At 46.1% G+C, this 18,865-nt stretch overlaps 1 protein-coding gene across 1 annotated transcript in view; it reads right to left on the bottom strand.

Moving 5' to 3' along the window:
• Positions 1 to 18,865, bottom strand: part of Mthfd1l (methylenetetrahydrofolate dehydrogenase (NADP+ dependent) 1 like) — a 233,366-nt gene that overhangs the window by 206,661 nt on the left and 7,840 nt on the right. Inside the window, exons 2-7 of the mRNA XM_045158475.1 lie at positions 14,734 to 14,818; positions 12,386 to 12,436; positions 12,250 to 12,303; positions 7,100 to 7,224; positions 5,407 to 5,507; positions 1,454 to 1,590 (exon numbers count right to left, since the gene is read on the bottom strand). Of these exons, the coding sequence (XP_045014410.1) occupies positions 1,454 to 1,590; positions 5,407 to 5,507; positions 7,100 to 7,224; positions 12,250 to 12,303; positions 12,386 to 12,436; positions 14,734 to 14,818 (553 nt within the window). The remainder of the gene's footprint in view (positions 1 to 1,453; positions 1,591 to 5,406; positions 5,508 to 7,099; positions 7,225 to 12,249; positions 12,304 to 12,385; positions 12,437 to 14,733; positions 14,819 to 18,865) is intronic.

An 18,865-nucleotide genomic window follows, 5' to 3' on the forward strand; every position in this document is an offset into this window, starting at 1 on the left:
ATGCACATAACCCTAAAATCAAACCACTGTATTGCTTTTAGATTTAAATATAGCTGTTGAATGAAATACATTCATTTTAAAAAACATATTTTTTCTTTTTTTTCGAGAGAGAGAAATAGGCAGGGGGTGGGAGAGAAAGAATGGGTGTGCCAGGGCCTCCAACCATGGCTAACAAACTCCAGATGCATGCGCCCCCTTGTGCATCTGGCTTCTGTGGGTCCTGGAGAGTCGATCGTGGGTCCTTTGGCAATCTCTCCAAGCCCCAAATATACTCTTTTGTAACTTGGTTTTTCACTCAATATTTGCTCGTGAAACCAAAAGCCCTAGGCTGGGGCTGGGGTCGGAATTAGTTGGGAAAGTGCCTGCTTAGCACGTGTGAGACCTGCGATTAACCTCCAGCAGGGCACAAACCACATGCGGTCACGCCTGCCTTGGAATCCAGCACTCAGGAGGCAGAGGTAGGAGGACCACTTTGAGTTCAAGTCCACCCTGAGACTACACAGTGAATCCCAGGTCAGCCTGGACTGGAGTAAGAACCCACCTCGTAAAATCAAAAAAAGAAAAAAAGAAAAAAAAATTCTTCCATGTTGGTATTTATAGGTCTATTTTAGTTATAAAAAATGTCATTCTTGGGCTGGAGAGCTGGCTCAGTGCTTAAGGTGCTTGCAAGCGAAGCCAAAAGATCCAGGCTCAATTCCCTAAGACCCATGTAAGCCAGACGCACAAGGTGGAGCAGCCTAAGTCTGGAGTTCATTTACAGTGGATGAAGGCCCTGATGTGTCCAGTCTCTCTCTCCCTCTCCCCTCTTCTGGTTCTCTCAAATAAATAAAAATAAAATATTTTTAAGATATCATGTGGAAACATCTATTCGCTCTCCATAAAACTATACTGATTTATCCATTCCCTCAAAAGGTTGGACATGCAGGGCACCGTTCATGTCTCCCATTGTAAACGTGCTCCTCTCCTTCCCCTTCCTTCTCTTTTCTTTCTTTTTCCTATTTGTTTTCTCCCCAGAACTGGGGATTTAAAAACTAGGTAGAGCCTTGTATACAGTAGGCAAGTACTCTATCAGTGAGCTATTCCCCCAAGCCTCTGTACATTCTTTTTTTTTTAAATTTTTTTTAAGTTGTTTTAAATTTATTTATTTATTTGAGAGCGACAGACACAGAGAGAAGGACAGATAGAGGGAGAGAGAGAGAATGGGCGCGCCAGAGCTTCCAGCCTCTGCAAACAAACTCCAGACGCGTGCGCCCCCTTGTGCATCTGGCTAACGTGGGACCTGGGGAATCGAGCCTCGAACCGGAGTCCTTAGGCTTCACAGGCAAGCACTTAACCACCAAGCCATCTCTCCAGCCCCTCTGTACATTCTTAAACATGCCTTCATGTGTGTAGGCACATGCAAATAAATAAATGCGTTTTTTTTTTTTAAGTACATTTGGCATATGAAACTTACCTTGCCTTGGAGCTGAGGTGTTTTCCACTGGGAGCTCATGGTCAGGGACCCTTTCCTCTGGAACAGGCATTGTAAGGCTGCTTCCAAGGATCCATGAGCCCCTAACACCAAGGTCTTCTTCCCATCCAAGTTCACCCCTAGCAACCAACCAGACATTGAGCATTAGAACCAAACTGTCAGCGTTTTGGCCCAGGTTCCTTCAAGGGAAGGAAGAGCATCCGCTAAAACTTGGCCTTCTCAGCAGGTTGACTGGGGGAGAAGTGGCAGTGGAAATTAACCAAAATTCTCCGTTGTCAGTGACTTTTTTAAAAAAATAATTAAAAAAAATATTTATTTACTTATTTTCAAGCAGAGACAGAGAGAGAATGGGCACGCCAGGGCATCTAGCCGTTGCAAACGAACTCCAGATGCTTGTGCCACCTTGTCCATCCAGCTTCATTTGGATACTGGGGAATAGAACCTAGGTATTTTGGCTTTGCACGCAAGCACCTTAACCCCTGTCTGTGATTCTTACTGCTGACTTTCTACTGTGTTGAACTCCACTTTACTACCTATAATTTTCCATTTGAGAATATTTTTGTAAAGTCGTCCAAAATCAGGATAATCTACGTGATAGATGATCACTGGGGTACCTGAGATTTTAACTTACTAGTTACTGACAGGAGGGTACATCTTGAAGTTCTGTTTTTTTTTTTTTTTTTTGCATGTGTATGGGTGAAGTGTGTGCACACATATGTAGGGACCACAGGTTCAAGTCAGGTATCTTTCCTCAATTGTTCTCTACCTTATTTTATTTTTTGTTTATTTTTATTTATCTGAGAGCCACAGACAGACAGAGAAAGAGGCAGACAGAGAGAGAGAGAAAGAACGGGCGCGCCAGGGCCTCCAGCCACTGCAAAAAAGCTCCAGACGCATGCGCCACCTTGTGCATGTGGCTAATGTGAGTCTTAGGGAATCGAGCCTTGAACCGGGGTTCTTAGGCTTCATAGGCAAGCACTTAACCACTAAACCATCTCTCCAGCCCCGCGTTCTCTACCTTATTAAGACAGGTTCTTCCAGTGATCCCAGAGCTGACCGATTTGGCTAGTCTAGCCAGCCAGCTTGCCCTGGGGATCTGCCTGTCTCCTCCCCTGAGCACTGGGATCACAGGTATAAAAGTGCCCACCCGGCACGTACATGGGTTTGGGGGATCTGAACTCTAGTCCTCACCCCTACACAGCAAGTGTGTTACCCACTTGGCTATCTCCCGGGTCTCAATATTTTAATAAAACTTTCTATATGCTTTTGGAATTTTTATTTGATTGTTGCATGTGTAGCAGAGGGAAGGGACATCTGCATCTTTGCTGTTCAAATTAGGGTAGAAATGAGCCGGGCGTGGTGACGCATGTCTTTAATACCGGCACTCGGGAAGCAGAGATAGGAGGATCGCCATGAATTCAAGGCCACCCTGAGACTACAGAGTGAATTCCAGGTAAGCCTGGGCTAAGTGAGACCCTACCTCAAAGAACCAAAAAAAAAAAAGTAAAGTCAAAGGGAGAGACAGAATATAGCCCAAGGGTGGAACATTTGACTGCAGATCAAAAAGGTTCAAACCTGGGTGCCCCCTGACATTTGTCACTGCTGGGCACTATGGCACACATCTGTAATCCCAACATTTGGGAAGCAGGGGTAGGAGGATCATTGTGAATCTGAGGCCAGCCTAGGACTACAGAGTGAGTTCCAGGTCAGCTTGGGGTTAAGTGAGACGTTACCTTGAAAAAACTTTTTCAAAAAAGAAGAGAGGAGAGCCGGGCGTGGTGGCGCACACCTTTAATCTCAGCACTCAGGAGGCAGAGCTAGGAGGATCACCATGAGTTCAAGGCCACCCTGAGACTACATAGTGAATTCCAGGTCAGCCTAGGCTAGAATGACACCCTACCTCAAAACCCAAAAACAAAACCAAAAAAAAAAAAAAAAAGAAGAGAGGAGAATGATGAAATTTAAGCAGTAACAGCCACTGACAAAGATGCTTCTCGGCTGGAGAGATGACTTAGTGGTTAACACACTAGCCTGAAAAGCCAAAGGACCCAGGTTCGATTCCCTAGGACCCATGTAAGCCAGATGCATAAGGTGGCACATGAATCTGGAGTTTGTCTGCAGTGGCTGGAGGCCCTGGCCTGCCTATTTTCTATCTGCTTCTTTTTCTCTCAAATAAAAAAGAAAAAGAAAATAAAAAAGAAAAAGATACCTCTCACTAATATATTTCAATTTAGGTGTCTACATTCTACACATCTACCAACTTCCTTATGTGAATCCTAAGTTTGTTTAAGAGTTATCAAGACCTATGTAATGATAGATATGGAATGTTTAAAACATGCCAACATTCACCTTTATTTGTTTCTTTTAAATTGTAATATAGCCAATCTCAGTAGAAAGTGCTTTTAGTTATTCATTTGTATCTCCCAAAAGAAAAACATGAGAGAAATAAAATCAACATTAAATAAGATTTTTGTGTTTCAATTAGAATCTTCTAGAAAGAGGGCTGGAGAAATGGTTCAGTGGTTAAAGGTACTTGGTTACAAAGCCTGGTGAACTGGGGTTTGATTCCCCAGTACCCATGTAAAGCCAGATGCACAAAGTGGCACACGTGTACGGAGATTGTTGGCAGTGGTAGGAGACCCTGTCACACCCACATTCATTCTCTCTGCTTCTCTCTCTCTCTCAACTAAATTTAAAAAAATGTATTTTTACAACCCCAATTGCTCAGGCAATAAAACCACAGATTAATCACTGGGACCTCATGAAATTACAAAGATTTTGCACTGCAAAGGACACAGTGAAAAAAGCAAAGAGGCAACCTACAGAATGGGAAAAAAATCTTCGCCAGCTATATATCTGATAGAGGATTAATATCTAGGATATGCAAAGAACTCAAAAAGTTAAATAATAAAGAATCAAACAAGCCAATCAAAAAATGGGCTATGGAGCTAAATAGAGAGTTCTCAAAGGAAGAAATACGAATGGCATATAAGCATCTAAAAAATGTTCTACGTCACTAGTCATTAGGGAAATGCAGATTAAAACTACATTGAGATTCCATCTCACTCCTGTCAGATTGGCCACCATCATGAAAACAAATGATCATAAATGTTGGCGGGGATGTGGAAAAAAAGGAACCCTTCTACACGGCTGGTGGGAATGCAATCTGGTCCAGCCATTGTGGAAAACAGTGTGGAGGTTCCTGAGACAGCTAAAGATTGATCTACCATATGACCCAGCTATAGCACTCCTAGGCATATATCCAAAGGACTCATCTCATTTCCTTAGAAGTACATGCTCAACCATGTTTATTGCTGCTCAATTTATAATAGCTGGGAAATGGAACCAGCCTAGATGTCCCTCAACTGATGAGTGGATAATGAAGATGTGGCACATTTATACAATGGAGTTCTACTCAGCAGTAAAGAAAAATGAAGTTATGAAATTTGCAGAAAAATGGATGGACCTGGAATGGATTATGCTAAGTGAGGTAACCCAGGCCCAGAAAGCCAAGCGCCACATGTTCTCTCTCATATGTGGATCCTAGCTACAGATGACTGGGCTTCTGCGTGAGAATGAAAATACTTAGTAGCAGAGGCCAGTAAGTTGAAAAGGAGACATAAAGGGTGGAGAAAGGAAGGGAGGAGGATACTTAATAGGTTGATATTGTATATATGTAATTACAATGATTGTAATGGGGAGGTAATATGATGGAGAATGGAATTTCAAATGGGAAAGTGTGGGGGTGGGGAGGGAGGGAATTACCGTGGGATATGTTTTATAATCATGGAAAATGTTAATAAAAATAAAAAAATAAAAAAATAAATTCTTAAAAAATATTTTTAAGGAAGAATCATCCACAAAGAAAACTCTATGTAAAAAATAATAAATAAATAGCAATAAAGAAAAACAACATTTTAGAAGGAGCCTCATACCTGATTTTTCCAGAAGTTCAACAGCAGCTCTGGCGACAGGTGAAACAAAACATTCATGGGCATGGCCCCGTACCAGTCGCCCTAGGTTGACATCTGTCACTCTGAATTAGAAAACAAGGGGGCAGCTAAGTGAAAACCCAGTCATAACTCACTCCGCGAAAACTCAGATTCATTAATCCGAAATAGCATCCAATCGATGCTTGATATAAGACACTAAGCGTCCAGGCGCGGAGGCTCACTGTGGGTTCAAGGTCAGCCTTGGTTGTACAGTAAGACCCTGTCTCACAAAACTACTAACTAAACTACATACATACACGCATACCTGCATATATACATGCATACATACATACACATTACACAGATAAATATGTGAATGAATAAACAAATAAAATACATCAAGAATAATGGGCAGAAAAAAAAAACTGTTAGGTCCCTAGAACAGTACCCAAAAAAATTTTGGGCTAGCCGGGCATGGTGGCACAGGTCTTTGATCCTAGCACTTGGAAGATGAAGGTAAGAGGATTGCTGTGAGTTGAAGGCCACCCTGAGACTACATGGTGAATTGTAGGTCAGCCTGGGCTACAGACCCCATCTTGAAAAAAAAAAGGGGGGGGGCTGGAGAGATGGCTTCATGGTTAAGGTGCTTGTCTGCAAAACCTAAACCCCCAGGTTCAATTCCCCAGGAACCACGTAAGCCAGAAGCATGAGGTGTGGCATGCATCTGGAGTTCATTTGCAGTGGCCAGAGGGCCTGGCGCACGCGTGCACACCCTCTCTCTCTCTCTCTCTCTCTCTCTCTCTGTGTGTAATAAATGAATACATATAAGCAGGGCGTGGTGGCGCATGTCTTTAATCCCAGCACTCGGGAGGCAGAGATAGGAAGATCACTGAGCGTTCGAGGTCACTCTGAGACTACATAGTGAATTCCAGGTCAGCCTGGGCTAGACAGTGAGACCCTACCTCAAAAACAAAACAAAAATAAATAAATAAATAAAATATATTTTAAAAAAGGAAATTGTGGTAATTCCTACCACAGGTACTGGCTCTGCTTAGCCTAAGGCCAGCATACAGGCTACACTTCACTCTGGAAGCACCTTCAATGGACTCCAATGTCCTGGTACCACAACACCAGATAGTCCACTTTCAGAACTGATGCTACCAATTTACAGTGACTCAGGAAAACATGAGATTCACAGGTGTAACCACCACCCCCCCACCACCGCATGACCTGAGTGCTTATCTCCTCGGGAGACCAAGGGAAAAGCATAAGAACACACACTTCCAGTGGTTTGGGTGCCCTCCCCATTCAAATCTCCAGTTGTGGAGCCAATGTTTCTATCCAGAACAAAGACACTCAAGAAAGGTTTTCGGGGCTGGAGAAAAGGCTTAGCGGTTAAGCGCTTGCCTGTGAAGCCTAAGGACTCAGGTTCGATTTTCCAGGTTCCACATAAGCCGGATGGCACAAGGTGGTGCGTGCGGCTGGAGTTCGTTCATAATGGCTGGACGCCCTGGCTCACCCATTCTCTCTCTCTATTCTCTCTCTCTCAAATAAATAAGAATAATAAATAAATAAAGACTGTCTTATGTAATATCACAAGAGTATGGTTGACATAATTTTTTTAAAATTGGAAAAATATCATAGGAGAAAGGCTTTCATCAATATAGGCTGATTATTTTCCCTTATATTTTCTTACCCATCCACATCTTTTTCTGGCTTCAAGGCATTGAGAACTTTGCTGCTAAATGAGTCCTCGGAGATCTGAAGGGCAAGGCCATGTACCCTGATATCTTCATTAACCTTCAGGATCTGATGTATTATCTAAACAGAAAAAAATAATAGTCTTGTGAACTTCAGACCTAATTTTAAATTAGGATGCAGAGTTTGAGGTCAGCCTAGGTTTCCTAGTGTGTTCAAGGCTAGTCTGGGGTACACAGTGAGACCCTGTCACAGAAACATCAAAAAAAAGCCAGACGCAGTGACACACGTCTAATCCCAGCACTCAGGAGGCAGAGGTAGGATCACTGTGAGTTTGAGGCCACTCTGAGATTCCATAGTGAATTCCAGGTCAGCCTGGGCTACAGTAAGAGCCTACTTTGAAAAACCAAAAACAAAACTTGAACTGCATATAATGAGTGTCTTTCATGTGGCCAACAAATTCCTTCTTGTTCTGTTAATGCTGGCATCTTCATATGCTGTATGTTAAAACGGCATTGTGGCATAAACTGTTTGTCCAACAGCCAGTTTCCGGGTTCCTTAGTAAAAGAAAACACTTAGTTTTTAACTATTAGAATAAATGATCTAAGAGCCCCCTGGCATGAAGTCTCCATTTCCCAGCCTCCCCTTTGCAATGTGGCCAGGAAGTGCGTTTGCTGTCAATGGAATGGGGCTGGGTGAAAGTGTGACTTCTGGTAAGCATCCTTATGGCCCCTGAATGTACACCACCACATCCTGAGCTTTCCTTTTCCTCACTAGTGACAATGGTGACCTTTACCTGGGCCTCGTGATGCTGGGGAGGAAGTAAGGAAGGAAGGTTAAGACCCTCACCCACAGGGTAGGGCCAAGAGCCTGAGGACTTACATAGTTTCGCAGTTTACAGAAGCCACAGCAACACAGGCTACAGAAGCACCCTCCATTTCATCAGTGATTGGCTGAACTGCTGGCTCCACTGACCAATCAGAATAAACTGCTTTTAAACCAACCACTGGCTGGGTGTGGTGGCCCACGCCTTCATTCCCAGCACTTGGCAGAGGTGGGGGGAATCACAAGTTCAAGGCCACCTTCAGACAACATAGTGAGTTCCAGGTCAGTTACAGCATGACCTTAGCTCAACAAACAAACAAACAAAAAAACCAAGCACTGGTCAAGGTTTTCGCCTTCCTTCCTCCCTCAGGCTGAGCACCGCTCAGCAACTGCAACACTCTCCTTCGGTTACTCCATCAAACCACCCTTTCCTCTACTTCCTCACAGCCTGGTGCACTCCTTCCTCAAAAAGAAAAACCCCGGGCTGGGGAAGTGGCTTGGTGGTTAAGGAATTTCCATGTGAAGCCCAAGGACCCTGGGTCGATTCCCCAGGTTCCACATAAGCCAGATGCACAAGGGGGGGGCGTGCGTCTGGAGTTTGTTTGAACTGGCTGGAGGCCCTGGCGTGTCCATTCTCTTTCTGTCTGCCTTTCTTTCTCCATCTCAAATAAATAAATTATATATATCAAAAAAAGAAAAGAGCCGGGCGTGGTGGCGCACGCCTTTAATCCCAGCACTTGGGAGGCAGAGGTAGGAGGATCGCTGTGAGTTCAAGGCCACCCTGAGACTCCATAGTGAATTCCAGATCAGCCTGGGCTAGAGTGAGACCCTAACTCGAAAAACCAAAAAAAAAAAAAAAAGAAAAGAAAAGAAAAAGAAAACCCCCAGGCTGGAGAGCTAGCAGTTACGGCATTTGCTTGTGATGCCTAAAGAACCAGGTTTGACTCCCCAGGACCCACAAAAGCAAGATGCACAAAGTGATGCATGAGTCTGGAGTTTATTCTCTCTCCCAAATAAATAAATAAATGTTTTTATCTTAAATATTTTATTTATTTATTTGAGAGAGACAGGAAGAGGCGGGGGGGGGGGGGAGAATGGGTACGCCAGGGCCTCCAGCCACTGCAAAAGAACTCCAGATGCATGTGCCCCCTTGTGCATCTGTCTTATGCGGGTCCTGGGGAATCAAACTGGGGTCTTTAGGCTTCGCAGGCAAATGCCTTAACTGCTAAGCCATTTCCGCAGCCCTAATGATTGTTTTCTTTTCTTCTCTTTTCTTTTTAAAAAGAAAGAAAGAAGCCTGGCGTGGTGGTGCATGCCTTTCCCAGCACTCGGGAGGCACAGGGAAGAGGATCGCCATGAGTTCAAGGCCACCCTGAGACTACAGAGTGGATTCCAGGTCAGCCTGAGCTGGAGTGAGACCCTACCTCAGAAAACCAAAAAAAAAAGAAAAAAAAAGAAAAACCTCAGGCTGGAGACATGGCTCAGCAGTAAAGGTACTTGACTGCAAAGCTCAAGTGCCTGGTTCGATTTCCCAGGACCCATGTAAAGCCAGATGCAAAAGGTGGTGCGTGCATCTGGAATTCATTTGCAGTGGCCACAGGTCCTGGTGCTCCCATCTTCTCTCTTTTTGCCTTATTCTCTCTCTCTCTGTCTCAAATAAGTAAATTAGTAAATACATAAATAAAAGAAAAGAAAAAGAAAAGCCCTTCCTCACCACCCCGGAGGACTGCAGGCTGTCCACGGTTTTGTTTTCCACCGTTTCAGCTGCTCTTCATCCACCATGATACAGAAGCACACAAAACACACGAGCGAAAGTTCCAAAAATAAATAATTCATTGAAACTGCACACCATCCAGTGCCTTCCCATCCCTCCCTTTCCAGGACACGGGTCATCCCTGGGTCCAGCGTGCCCACGCTTGTGTGAGCGACCCGCCCCTTAGTCACTTCACAGACACCCCGGTTCTTGGATCAGCTGCGGTTGCACCCCACACTTGTGTTCAAACAGCCCCAAAGCACGAACAGCATTGCTGGCCGTGCAGATGTGACGTCAAGAACCATGTAGTGCGGAACACAGGTGCTCTGCACCTAGCACTCATTCTTTTGAACAATGTACCTTACTGGGTTGAATTTACTTTTTTAAATTTTTGTTGTTGTTGTTTTGCTGAGCATGGTGGTACATGACTCTAATGCCAGCACTCGGGAGGCAGAGGTCGGACAATTGAGACTGCAGAGTGAATTCCAGGCCAGCCTGGGCCACAGTGAGTCCCTACCTCAAAAAAAAAAAAAAAAAATTATGGGCTGGAGGGATGGCTTAGCGGCTAAGGCGTTTGCCTGCGAAGCCAAAGGAGCCAGGTTCGATGCTCGAGGTCCCACGTGAGCCAGATGCACAAGGGGGCGCACACATCTGGAGTTCATTTGCAGTGGCTGGAGGCCCTGGAGCGCCCATTTTCTCTCTCTCTCTCTTCCTCTCAAATAAATAACTAAACAAATAAAATATATTTTAAAAACTTATTTATTTATTTATTTCTGAGCAGCAAGAGAATGAGAATGGGCTCTAGGGCTTCTTGCCACTCTTAACATGAACTCCAGATGCATGTGCTACTTTGTGCACCTGGCTTTACGTGGGTACTGGGATTAAACTCAGGCCGGCAGGCTTTTCTAGCGAGTGCCATTAACCACTGAGCCATCTCCCTAGTCCTGAATTCGTTTTTTCTAAAATTATTTCATTATTGTTTTCTTTGAGAGAGAGACAGGGAGGGAGATATATATACACATACATTCATACATACAATATATGGAGAAAATGGGCACGCCAGGGCCTTCAGCCACTACAAATGAACTTCAGAAGCATGTGCCACCTTGTACATCTGACTTACGTAGGTACTGGGGAATGGAACCTGGGTCCTTTGGCTTTGCAGGTGAGCGCCTTGTCCGCTAAGCCATCTCTCCAGCCCCTGTATTTGGTTTTTTTTTTTTTTTTTTTTTTGGTTTTTTGAGGTAGGGTCTAACTCTGGCTCAGGCTGACCTGGAATTCACTATGTAGTCTCAGGATGGCCTCGAACCCTCAGAGATCCTCCTACCTCTGCCTCCCGAGTGCTGGGATTAAAGGCGTGCGCCACCACGCCCGGCTGTATTTGGTTTTTGATACTGGCTTTAGATGGTCGACTCCACCATCTTGGACTCAGTGGCACACCACAGAGATGGTGGAGGGCTGGGAAGAAAGAGCTGGGCCTCCTGTGACTTTGGAATGATTTCCTAAGTAGTTGTGCTGGTTGCTGAACGTCATTTGCGTCTAAGTGTGGTGACAAGCATTTCTCTGCTCTTTCTTGCTGTCCCCAGGTGCTGTGGCAAGATGTGATGCCTATGCTCTGCCGTGTGATGCCTCAAAAATATAAGCCTGGGGCTGGAGAGATGGCTTAGCGGGAAGTGTTTGCCTGCAGAGCCAAAGGATTCCGGTTCGATTCCCCAGGACGCACGTGAACCAGATGCACAAGGAGGCGCACGCATCTGGAGTTTGTTTGCAGTGGCTGGAGGCCCTGGCGCACCCATCCTCTCTCTCTCTCAAATATATAATACAAATATACTTAAAAAAAAAAAAAACAAAGAAAAAGAAAATATATGCCTGAAATAAACCTTTTCCTCCGATAAGCTGCTTCCAGTTGGGTGTTTGGTTCCAGCAATGAGAGGCTAATGGCTACAGTAAGAAAGTAAAAAACAACTTTTTCTCCAGATTCTGACCCAGGTCCTGGGACCCCAGTGTGGCCCAGCCTTGCCACCACTCCTAACAGGGGCTTCTTCTCCCACACCTGAGATGGCCCTGGGGAAGACTGCTATAGACACAGCTCAGGTACATGGCACAGCATGAGATTTTTTTCTCTCAGCACCCCTCAAAGTGCTCCTGAAGGAGTCTCTGAATGTCTTCATACACTGGACCCTGAAAGTCATCTTGTCCTGTTTCTATCCCACATCAACAGGGCTACTGTGACTCTGGGAAGGCCAAGGTCACAGAACCTATCAGAACAGAACAAGACCAGGGACAGGTGGTGTCCAGAAACCCACCGCCTGACAATTTCACTTGGGGACACTTCAACAGCCTGAATAACCAGCCACGACTACCAGGTTGTAGCCTGTCTTCAGCAGAAACCCACAGAAAGAGAGAGAGAGGTCAAGGGGCATCTACATCCAGGAAAGAGAGGCCCCTGTCCCTTGGAAACTCAGCCACAAGAAAAGGCTTGTGTCTCTTCTTGACAAACCTAGGAGATGCTCATATGTCTACCGGGTCTGAAGGACAAGCAGGTAAGTTAAGTCCTTGGCTGGCATTACCTCATCCTCTCCACTGTCAGGAGGAAGGCAGATGTGAGTGATGTCCAGCCCAGCCTGGAAAGGAACACAAGGTTCTGTCACTGCAAGAGAATATGCTGTTGGGAATTCTAATGAACTGTGAAAAATCAGTTCTTACCTCCTCGGCCAAATTCTGATTTATTTCTTGCATCAAATTGTCATTGCCTGCCTAAGCGGGGAGGAACAAAAGGGAGAAGAATGTCACAGCCTGAAAGCATCTTGACAAGGTACCAGACACAACACACAGGGACTACGTTTGCAAATGCAGCGAGTATGGAAAGATGTAAATACATGGCCATAGGCAAATCCAGAAAAAGACACTGCTTGTAAAAGCTGAACTAGAAGCTGGTGTTGATGCCCGTACACAATTCTTTGTTTTTTTTTGTTTTGTTTTGTTTTGTTTTTTGAGGGAGGGTCTCGCTCTAGCTCAGGCTGACCTGGAATTCACTATGTAGTCTCAGGGTGGCCTCAAACTCACGGCCGATCCTCCTCCTCTGCCTCCCAAGTGCTGGGATTAAAGGCGTGCGCCACCACGCCCAGCCAGTAGTCACTTCTTATACTTCCAAAGTACATGACTTACTGGGGCTGAAGAGATGGCTCAGCAGTTAAGATGCTTGCCTGCGAAGCCTAACGACCTGAGTTCAATTCCCCACTACCCATGTAAAGCCAGATGTATGAAGTGGCATGTGCATCTGGAATTTGCAGTGGCAGGAGGTCCTGGTATGCCCACTCTCACCCCCGACACCCCACTGCTTGCAAATAAATAAATAGGTAAATAAATAAAAGTAGTGTACTAGGGCTGGAAGGATGGCTTAGCAGTTAAGGCATTTGCCTGCAAAGCCAAAGGATCCAGGTTCGATTCCCCAGGACCCACATTAGCCAGATGCACAAGGGGGCGCACGTGTCTGGATTTCGTTTGCAGTGGCTGGAGTCCCTGGTGTGCCCATTCTCTCTCTCTCTCTGTCAAATAAATAAATATAGTTTTTTTTAAAGGTGCCCTGTATATTATAATGCACTTAAGACATTATCATCATAATCCCATAGCCAGCATCCCTATCCATGTGAAACACCAGAGATGGAATTTAAATAGTTCACATAACCAGATTCCCAGGAAGTCCAAGCACCTGAGCCATTTCTCCCACCCCAGTTGTTCTAACTGGCCTTTCTCAGTGAAGGGATGCGTGTGCTCCCCAAGGAGGAGCAGCCACATGCACGCTGTACCCCACAACCCACTGCACCGTCGGCCCTGCAGACTGTGATTCCAGTACGTGGCCCGCCAACAGCACACAGATCAGGCCAACTATTAGGCCGGGTTGGCTCGGAGGCTTGGCTCACTCTTTTATTTTCTTGCACCTGCCATCACACAGGGATGCCAATAACAATGGCAAGCAGTGCCAACGGCAGCTCAGGACTCAGGGGCTACAGCCAAAAACAATGTACATGGCCTGCAAAGGAGACGCGCCAATGACATCTGACACGCCGGCAGGAAAACGGTAAAAGCGCCTCCGTGTGTCCCCTTGGCGGAGACACAAGAGTGCTCCTGCAGTCACCTGCACGTCAGATTCGATAAGCATTCGCAGGTGCACGTGGGCTCCCATCTACCCTGTGCCATGTGATTTATGGGGTGCTCACCTCCTGACCTGTGGGAGACCCCACACCTTGGGGAAGTAGCTAATCCGCAACCCCACAGCAGAAACCACACGGACAGCACCTGCCACTGAGTCCACTCCTCTTGACAGGAAATGCACCTGGTCCTATATGTATATGAATATTTTCTAAATTAAACTAGTAGCACCAGGGGCTGGAGACAAGGCCTCAGTGGTTAAGGCGCTTGCCTGCAAAGCCTAAGGATCTGGGTTCAAATCCCCAGTACCCATGTAAAGCCTGATGCACAAAGTGGTACATGCATCTGAAGTTCATTGCAGCAGCCGGAGAGCCTGGTGTACCCATTCTCATTGTTCTCTCTCTCTCCTTGCAATTAAATAAATTAACTTTAAAAAAAAAAATAATAATAAGACCGGCCAGCCATGGTGGCGCACACCTTTAATTGCAGCACTCAGGAGGCCGAGGAAGGAGGATTGCCGTGAGTTTGAGACCCTGAGACTACATAGTGAATTCCAGGTCAGCCTGAGCTAGAGTGAGACCCTCTAAAAACAAACAAGCAAACAAACCAACAAAAATCCCAGGGCTGGAGAGATGGCTTAGTGGTTAAGCGCTTGCCTGTGAAGCCTAAGGACCCCGGTTCAAGGCTCAGTTCCCCAGGTCCCACGTTAGCCAGATGCACAAGGGGGCGCACGTGTCTGGAGCTCGTTTGCAGAGGCTGGAAGCCCTGGCACACCCATTCTCTCTCTCTCCCTCTATCTGTCTTTCTCTCTGTGTCTCTCGCTCTCAAATAAATAAATAAAATATTTAAAAAAAAATCCCAGAAAAAAACAACAGTAGAACTGCTGCATATGTTCAAGTTACCTGAATAATGGCAAGAACCGGCTTAAAGGTGGGGTTCTTCTCTTGTAATAAACTCAGCACTTCTTTGGAACTCTGAATGACTTCTCTGAAAGAAACAAAACAGTTATTCCTTTGCGAATGACGGGCCAGGTTGAGTCCCACACATTTCCTTACAGAGCTCCTTACTGCCCGCGAATTAGATCACAGAGGGTCACATCTGAGCACAGAGCACAGAGCACGGAGGGAGGCAGAACAGTGACACCAACAGATGCTAACGCAGGCGCCGCGTGGAGCACCTGTGAGCCCAGCACCAGGGAGGGGGAGGCAAGGGGGTCACCGGTTCAAGGCCAACCTGGGCCACGGAGTTAGACCCTGTACCGGAAAACCAAAAAGAAAGCCAGGAGGGGACATTAATACCAGCGCTGCGTAAGATGTCAAGCTAGAGGCTAACGTTCATTCCCTAGAGGTAAATTTTCGCCTCTATTTTCCAACCTTACTGTAATAAAAAGTTTGGGCCTCTATTCCATTCCATCACATTCTCCTCCTTTCACTAAAGAAATTGGTTGATATTTATTTATGGGGAAAGGAAGTGTGTGTGTGTGTGTGTGTGTGTGTGTGTGTGTGTGATATGGTGAGAGGCGGAGACCAACCTTCCCCACCGCCAGTCACCACGATATACGTCCTATACTAGTGAAAACAGCAGTCAGCTGTTTGATTTTTGGCTTTTTCCTCTCAAATGAAACCAAAAGCTAACCCAAGGCAGTACACAACTTCAGTGTGGAGACTTCTTGGCAGTGTCGGCCGGGTGTTGAACCCACGGCCCCACACCAGTTAGGCACACACTGAGCTACTGTTCCAGCCCCAGTCCATGTTCAGAAAATGTTTTCAGGGCTAGACAGATGGCTTAGCAGTTAAGGCGATTGCCTGTGAAGCCTCAGGACCCAGGTTTGATTCCCCAGGACTCACGAAAGCCAGATGCACAAAGTGGTTCATGTGTCTGGGGTTCATTTGCAGCAGCTGACAGCCCTGCTGCGCCCATTTTCTCTCTCTACTTATTTCTGTCTCAAATAAATAAATAATTTTTTTTTTTTTTTTTTGGTTTTTTTGAGGTAGGGTCTCAGTCTAGCCCAGACTGACCTGGAATTCACTATGGAGTCTCAGGGTGGCCTTGAACTCACGGTGATCCTCCTACCTCTGCCTCCCGAGTGCTGGGATTAAAGGCGTGTGCCACCACGCCCAGCTATAAAAATATTTTTAAAAATATTTTTTAAAAGTTGTTTTCAGTCTCCAATAGGTTCTCACATGTAACCAGCAGCTTTCAAAGAATGCAGGAGGGAGGGAGGGGGCTTAGTGGCTAAGGAGTTTGCCTGCAAAGCCTAAGCACCCAGGTTTGACTCCCCAGAACCCATGTAAGCCAGATGCATATGGTGGCACATACACCTGGAATTTGTTTCCAGTAGCTGGAGGCCTTGGTGTGCCCATTCTCTCTCTCTTCCTGTCTAAAAAATAACTAAATAAAAACAAACAAATAAAAACCAATGGAGAAGTTCATGCCAGACCCATCAGTAGTAAGCCTGAGAATAAAATATCTGCCTGCTCAGAGGATGCTGAGGCCACAGCAGGTGAACGAGTGAATGGAGATGGAAGTTCAGAGAGAGCAAAGGCCTCGAGACTCACATCGGGACTGCCTTTCTATCCACTACCCTTAGGCTTAGAACATGCCGCTCAACAGCCAGGCGACTGACTGTTCTCAATGGGCAAGAACTTGCGTCGTTTTGATTTCGATCACTAGAGATGAAAGTCACTTAATTCCAACAGAAGCAATTGCATTGTTGAGTTGAAGACATAAAACCACATGGGGAAGTATGCCTTACAGGTAAGCACTAAAATCCAGTGGTCCAGGGATGAGTGACAAGGTCCCCATGCTCTATGTCACCCTGACTGGTAGAGCTGGTTTTTCAAGGTAGAGTCTCACTCTAGTCCAGGCTGGCCTGGAATTCAGCATGTAGTCTCAGGGTGGCCTCGAACTCACGGCGATCCTCCTACCTCTGCCCCCCGAGATCTGGGATTAAAGGCGTGCGCCACCACACCTGGTGGATGGAGTTCATATCTTTGCTTGGTCTGGGGGGAGGCCATGCAGTGTAGGCTCCAAGCATGTCTGGGCCTCAGAGTCTGAGAATGCCAGGGTGTAACTTTAACAAGTGTCCAGGAGATTCTGGGATACCCACGGGACAGCCAGCAGGGCCGCAAACTTGAGCCTCTCCCTGACTAGTGCCCTGACTTCCTCTCCTATTAAACAGGTGAATGCCAGGGACACTTCACCTTCTCCTTATCACCAGACATGTATTGTTCCCTGTGTCCAAAGCAAATATAAATAGCATGACAAGGTCAACTTGTACAGCCCACCCTCAATACAATTAAAGCAACACTTCAGTCAATACAAGGCTTAAGAAAAAAAGTCCTGGGCTGGACAGATTGGCTTAGCAGTTAAGGTGCTTGCCTGCAAAGCCCAAGGACCCAGGTTCGATTCCCCAGGACCCACATAAGCCAAGATGCATAAGGTGGCACATGTGTCTGGAGGTCGTTTATAGTAGCTGGATGCCCTGGTGTGCCCATTCTATCCCCCTTCCCCCACCGCCTCTCTCTAGATCTCTAAAGTAAATAAATAAAAAAAGTCCTCAGACTTAAAATTGTTGGGGTGGGAGACTCAAAGATTTAGCTAGATAAAGGGGCTATGCACTGTAAAACCACACCCACAACTTGTCACAGGCATAGTGTTTCATCCCTTGGGGTGACTCATCCCTACCTTGATGAAAGAAAGTCACCAGGCCCCATCATTTCTTTTCTTTTCTTTTTATTTTATTTTTTTAAGAGAGTAGCATAAATGTTTCTAATGAGAAATGTTCATGCCCTTGGCAGAGAAAAAAAAAATAGTCTTCCAGCTCCACTCCAGCTGGGAACAGTGGGGAGGACTATGTAGCTATGCATGTAGCTAAAACTCAGAATTCTGTTATGAAAGATAATTTAATAACAGTTTGAGGTCCCATTAATCCTAACATCAGGGATACCATTACACTGGATGTGCCTACTGCCAATACCATCTAGCTCCTGGGCGTCGCCCTGCCTGAGGTCAGCCAGCCAGCTAGCGCAGAGCTGCCCCGTATACTCATGGCCACCTCCTCAGCTCCGGCTGCACCTAGTCTGGGAGGAAGCAGCTGGTGATGTTACTGAAAACTGCCAACATCAGTGTAACCCTGAATGCCAGGACCATGCACGTAACAGGGTCCATTTCAACTTCTCCACTCTTTCAAAGGCAAAAGAGGCCCCCTCCTAGAGCTATAGTGATGGTTTCCATACAAGGCTCCTCCAAAGACAGCCCCTGGTGTTCAGAGAAACTGTCTTCAGTTCAATGCCCACTGCATGAAGCAATCAATAGATACATGTGATCTAACAACACGGTAATAATAAAGTTATCGCCGCCAGGAACCTCCTATGCATAGTTCCTCTTCTTTACTAAGAGGATTCTGGGCTTTCTTTTTTTTGTTTGTTTGTTTGTTTTTTCCAGGTACGGTCTCACTCTAGCTCAGGCTGACCTGGAACTCACTCTTTAGCCCCAAGCTCGTCTCAAACTCACAGCGATCCTCCTACCTCTGTCTCCCAAGTGCTGGGATTAAAGGTGTGCGCCACCACCAATATTTCCCAGACTCAGTTACCTAGAGCTGGGTGGGGTCACGCAACTCCCTTTTGAGCAGAAGGAAAGCAAGGGCTGTGTGCAGGTAAAATGACCAGCCACCAGCCTCCTTTCCCCTTCTCTGGCTCAGAGGTGACAAGGCCTGAGCCTGAGCGGAAAGTAGCCCTGATCGGAATAATCGAGTAATTCCACTGTACTTTGGGATGTGCTATGGTTTGTGTGTGCCCCTCAACGTCCGTGCATTGGAGGTGATCTCTGATGCAACAGTGTGGAGAGATGGGACCTGCATAAGCAGAAATGGGGGCTGGGGAGATGGCTCAGTGGTTGAGAATGCTTACCACTTGAGCAGGAGGGCCTCTGGGCTAGAGACTGCCAAGAGTCCTTGTTTAAAAAAAGCATACCTGGGGCTGGAGAGATGGCTTAGCGGTTAAGCGCTTGCCTGTGAAGCCTAAGGACCCTGGT

Source organism: Jaculus jaculus, chromosome 9 (genome assembly GCF_020740685.1).
Source record: "Jaculus jaculus isolate mJacJac1 chromosome 9, mJacJac1.mat.Y.cur, whole genome shotgun sequence".
Taxonomy (NCBI): Eukaryota; Metazoa; Chordata; class Mammalia; order Rodentia; family Dipodidae; genus Jaculus; species Jaculus jaculus.